General features: G+C 33.0%; 1 protein-coding gene across 2 annotated transcripts; it reads right to left on the minus strand.

Moving 5' to 3' along the window:
* Positions 1–265: 265 nt before the first annotated feature.
* LOC105117073 (probable purine permease 9) lies at positions 266–3,006 on the minus strand. Of its 2 annotated transcripts, none has more exons than XM_011014618.1 (2): positions 2,893–3,006; positions 266–1,574 (listed from the first exon to the last, which is right to left on the minus strand). In XM_011014618.1, exon 2 carries the CDS (start codon positions 1,477–1,479, stop codon positions 472–474), a length of 1,008 nt encoding a protein of 335 aa, XP_011012920.1. In that variant the 5' UTR covers positions 1,480–1,574; positions 2,893–3,006; the 3' UTR covers positions 266–471. The 2 variants fall into 2 exon arrangements, with proteins under 2 accessions (XP_011012920.1, XP_011012919.1); XM_011014617.1 differs by lacking the exon at positions 2,893–3,006 and adding an exon at positions 2,125–2,527.
* Between the last annotated feature and the right edge of the window lie 2,389 nt (positions 3,007–5,395).

The raw sequence follows: 5,395 nt of genomic DNA on the forward strand, positions 1-5,395 counted from the left end.
TGCTTTTATTGTTTGAGAAAATAAATTTTAAAAAAGTTATAAATTATAGTTTTTTAATTAAAATTTATAAAAAATATATTCATGTAAAGTTATAGTATGTATTAATTAATCAAACACTTTTAAAACTGTAATTAGAGTAAAACATGGTTTCAACCACACTACATCACATCCCCTAACGGACATACTCTTAATACAAGGTTTGGTTTGGTTTGGTTTGCAGTAGAATTGGATATATAGGGGTTGAAATAACCAAAAATCTATAGTATGAGGGCTAAAGTGATTGTCAATCCTGTTGATAGAAGAAACAGCATCCAAGGAGTGTAAATTCAATTATGAATTGACAATCACTCTTGGAGGATTATCATTAAAAAAAATTCAATTCTTCCAATTATTTATTAACCCCGTCAATCTGAGATAGAGGAATTTCCTTCATTGTATATGAAACATAAGTGTGCATGGAAATTCAAATCCTCATCCAGTGATTAGCATTTCAGTAGCAGCGGCATTGCTATTTTGTTTCTTGAGCTTGCAGTCATCAAGATAGTGCTGATAGACATATGAAAGAAAGCCCCATATAGCCAACACCATGGCAATAGCCTTGATAACATCCATTTTGTCACCAAAACAGAAAACGGCCAGCACAGGAACTACAGGCAAACCGAAAGTACTGATGACATTGGAGAAGACTGAGGACACCTCGAAAATCAATCCTACACAACCAATAGAGAAAAGCTGCCAGGATATTGCTGTCCAAATTAAAGTCATGCAGTAGGATACTTCTCCAAGTTTAAAACCTTCCATCTCTTTCCCTAAACCTTTCCATTCTCCGCTAGCAAAAAGTCCCACTAGGACAGCAATGGTAGAAGCTAGTGATGGATAGACTGTCATATCCAAAACCACCTTGAAGGTTTCCTGCTTTAGAACCTTCTTAAAGGCATATTGGGTTAAAGAAAGCAGCAATCCATATCCAGCAGAAGCACCAATAGTGCATATAAATCCGAATGCGTACTTTCTTTTGTAGACTTGTTTAGATTGTGCGGAGTCGTCTTGGAATACAAGGAGGATGGAGGAGATGGTGAGAAGTACTAAAGAATTCACTATGAAAGGGGTGAGCTTAAGGGAGTTGAGGAAGAAAGAGAATAAAGCATTGAAACCCAATTGGGATGCACAAATAAGAGAATAAGTAGACACTGGAAGGTATTTGAGACCAAGTGAATGCAACATACTAACTATGGCTATAAATATGCCACAAGAAATGTAAATTGAAGCAAGGACTAAATTAGAAGGCAAGCTTGTTTCGAAGTTGCTTGTGGAAGGACTTTTTGGTTGTGACAAGTAGAAGGGAAGGAGAATGGGAAATCCTGCAGGCTGCACAAGTGCTCCCATCCAGCTACTATTCCCACCCTTTTCGAAATATAATCTTCCCAAGAGAACGGCCACTGACTGGCCAGCAAGAAGAAGAAATGAATAGATGGCCATTAGGAGCCACCACTTGGATTTTCTCTTTTGAGGTATTGTTGGCTGGCTGGTCTCATTTTCATGCCTAGGTGGGCTTGCCTCTCCGGCTTCTTTCCCTGGAAAGGATGCATAAATGTAGAGTAATTCGGTATATTTACGTTCTAGTCTGCTAGTAAATTGGTTTAGTACAGAGCATAATCAATTATAAACTCATCATCCAATAATGAGCCACTTGAGTTTCTAATATCCTGAGGAATCCATGAGTATGTGGAGTACACAAACCAGTATTTGAAGCTGTTTTCTTCCACTTCAGTTTGCTCTTTCAGACTGAAAAGCATAGATTGCACGTATATATGCTTGGAATGAATTGGAAATGGTACGAAATTGCCCTTCCTGTATATCAAATTTTCGAATGTACTAGAGATAATAACATCTCAAGAAATGAAAATCTTATATATGGAATCCTAAATATCAAACCATTTCCAATCTAAAAAAAAATTATTCAAATAATATATCCTAGCTATCTTTAGGTGATGAGAGATGAAGATAAAAACTATGTCTAATAACCTTTCGTACTGAATTCATACAAGCAATCAGCAGTGTTTCTTTCTGTAAAGTTTAGGACTGGAAGGAAGGAGAATACCAGTCAGGTAAAAGATTGCTTACCCATGACTTGAAGCTGCACTTCCTGAGCATCTCCCATGACAAAACTAAATCCCCAATTGAGCAAGCTAAGAAGAAAGGCTTCTTGAGATTTAAAGCGAGAGGAGTTCTCATTTTTTTCGTCGATAATAAGGATATACAATAAAAAATAAAAATATTTTCGAGCCTATGTAAATTTGTATTTTTGTTGCTTGTCGTTGATGCTACTAGGCAGTTTAAGCAGAGTATTGTTAAAACCTCTGTTTCAGAGGTGATTCCAGTCTGCCGGCAAGTGTCGATAATTGCGTAGATGATAAAAATAACAATACTCCTGCTGCTGCTGCTGCTATACGTGGAACTACGTAACTACACAGGATTAGGGTGCTTCATTTGTGTCACAGGAAAATAAATAAGAATGTGTCGTTCAGATAGCATCCAAGTCGAGGAAGAGTTGTTTTATATATAAAAGTAATTGTATTAAAAATAATAATAAAAAAAAGTGTAAAAGTATGATGGATATATTTCAAGAAGTACACAGGCTTGTTACTCGGTCAAAATTATCAAAAGCATCCCCCAAAAAAAAAAAAAAGGCAAAAGCTAAATGAATCTCAAGAGTGTGAAAGTAAATTGCCAAGATAAACAGCTGCTTAACTATTCGATCAGTTGTTTAAATAGAAACCCAGGAAATAAAAAACCCAGGAAACGATTGACTGATTCCTGAAAATCACAAAACGAGTTGATCAATTCTAAAAAGCAGTACAAGAACTCAGAAAGCAATAAGAGCAATGACACCTCATGACTATAGGAAGCGCAAATGAACTTGAGTGCAGCTGAAAGATGATACTTGATTCTAGCTTAACCAACCAAGACCAAACCAGCTCAAAAATCTCATCTCAAACATTCTGATGAGATTCATAAAACCGATGAAAAACTAACTTATTTCTCTCGTATCAAATAAAGTAAATTATTATGGTTGAGAGGACTAATTCAACAAGAAGATGTATGGACTCTTGTTTTTCAAGTGTGTGTATGTCTATTGAAGCAGAGGTCGCTATGTCTTAAAAGACCAACTCAGAAGGATCTTGCTCGTTATAATACCCTAAATTATAGCGAAAAAAAGGCATCGACAAAACTCAACTTGCGACCCATAAAAAATATTGATTAATATTTAAGAATGTATTTTTATCAGGGTTTTATATCATCATTTTACACTTAAAGTATCAATAACTCCTCAACTAGAGCATATTTTATAATATCATGTCTAATACTATAAGATACCTTTAATTTATGGTAAATGTTCATCTTAAATGCAAGCCTATCATATAATTGATGTGTTTAACTTCTGAAATTTGAAAGACAAAGAGAGAGTCAAGCTTAAAAAAAAAAATACTGGTTCAGTTCAAACTGAAACATTGTTCGGTCATTGGATCATAACTAGAGCTATAGAACTTGGATTTAAGTCTGCTCTATATGGATGGAAAGCTAAGACATATGCTCATAGGAGTCTAAGACTCAAAAAGTCTGTTTTCAAGTTCAAATTGTAGTAACAACGGAGAAGTTCGAATTTGTCTTTTAGCTCAGACACTATTCAGTATTCAAACTATATCTCGAGTTCTAAAAGTCCAAATGACCTCATTTTTTTTTGTTAGAAAGCTGAGATAATTTCTTAGAACTTTTATGTGGACAGTCTGTTCAAATTCTAATGCTAGCAATGATGTTTTGATCAGATAAGAAGATAAGGATTGACACCAAGTCAAGATGTGGCCACCCACTCAACAATTAATCAATAAATCAATAGTTTCAAATTTTGGCTTATAAAAGGAGACATTTGCCATGCATTTAGGTATCTTCGTTTTCAGATCAAGATCATATTTTTGCTCTTTTTCTTTATATTTTTGTAATGCTTAAGTTTTGCTTTTATTAGTCTCTTGTTTATGCCTTTCATTTCCTTAGTTAACTTATATGTTATTTATGTTCTTATTTTGTTTATTTATGTTTCTTTCTTTCATTATGTTTAGTTAAGTTTATTATATCAAGGTGAAAAGGTTACACTAATGGTGTAAGAATAAGTATAGTATAAACTCAATATGGACTTTAATATTTGATACTAACATGTTTTGTATTTGTTATCTTGTTCACTTTTAATACTTTGCTTGTTAAATGGTTAGTCTAGATTTATGTTGCATAACCCTTGATATAAAAAATACTTAGCACTTTCATAACTCAACTGTATGGTATAACCGATACCTGTGTTATGAAAGGAATTTGATTTGTTATTAATGTAAGTTATAATCATGAATACCTAACAACATTTACAAATATTAGCATTATTCAAATAAGATAACTAATGTAATCATGTTAACAATTTATAATCTAATTGGAACCTTCTTTGTGTGTGGTTCCAGTTGAATAATAAAAAGAGTTTATACTATACTTGTTTAAAATACCATTAGTGGACCCTCTAACATTGATAATTGTTTTTATCATTGTTTAATCTTCACATTAATCTTACATCTCAAAGTCCTCTTTAAACCACCACCACCACCACCACTGCCACAACTATTATTATTATTATTATTATTATTATTATTATTATTATTTATACAGTTAACCTCCTTGTGGTTCGACCTCAGTCTTGTTAGGTTATTTATTACTTTGACACTTCTGCACTTGGGAGAAGACATCAATCTTTTATCGTGTCAAATATATATTGAATAAGGAATCATTTAAAAAGCATGTAGTCTATCCATGGTATGAAAACAACCTACAGAAACAAGCCAAACGATATATGAATGTGACACGACTGAAAGATTGATGTCTTTTCCCAAGTGCAGGAGTGTCGAAGTAATAAATAACCCGGCAAGACCGGGGTCGAACCACAGGAAAGTTAATTATACAAATTATAAATAATAATAATACGACAACAATAACAACAACAACAACAATAATAATAGTAATAACAATAATAATAATAATAATAATAATAATAATAACAACAACAACAACAACAACAATAATAATATAATGATTAAACAACGATATAACAAATGTCAAGGTTAGAGGATCCACTAATGGCATTTCAAACAAGTATAGTATAAACTTTTATTAGTCAATTGGAAACCACACACAAAGGATGTTCCAATCAGATTATAGATTGTTAACATGATTACATTAGTCATCTTATTCGATTAATGCTAATACTTATAAATCTCGTCAAGCATTCATGATTATAACTTATGTTAACAACAAATCAAGTTCCTTTCATAGCTTAGGTGTCAGTTATACCATACAATAT

This window comes from Populus euphratica, unplaced genomic scaffold, assembly GCF_000495115.2.
Source record: "Populus euphratica unplaced genomic scaffold, PopEup_1.0 scaffold1169.1, whole genome shotgun sequence".
Classification (NCBI taxonomy): domain Eukaryota; kingdom Viridiplantae; phylum Streptophyta; class Magnoliopsida; order Malpighiales; family Salicaceae; genus Populus; species Populus euphratica.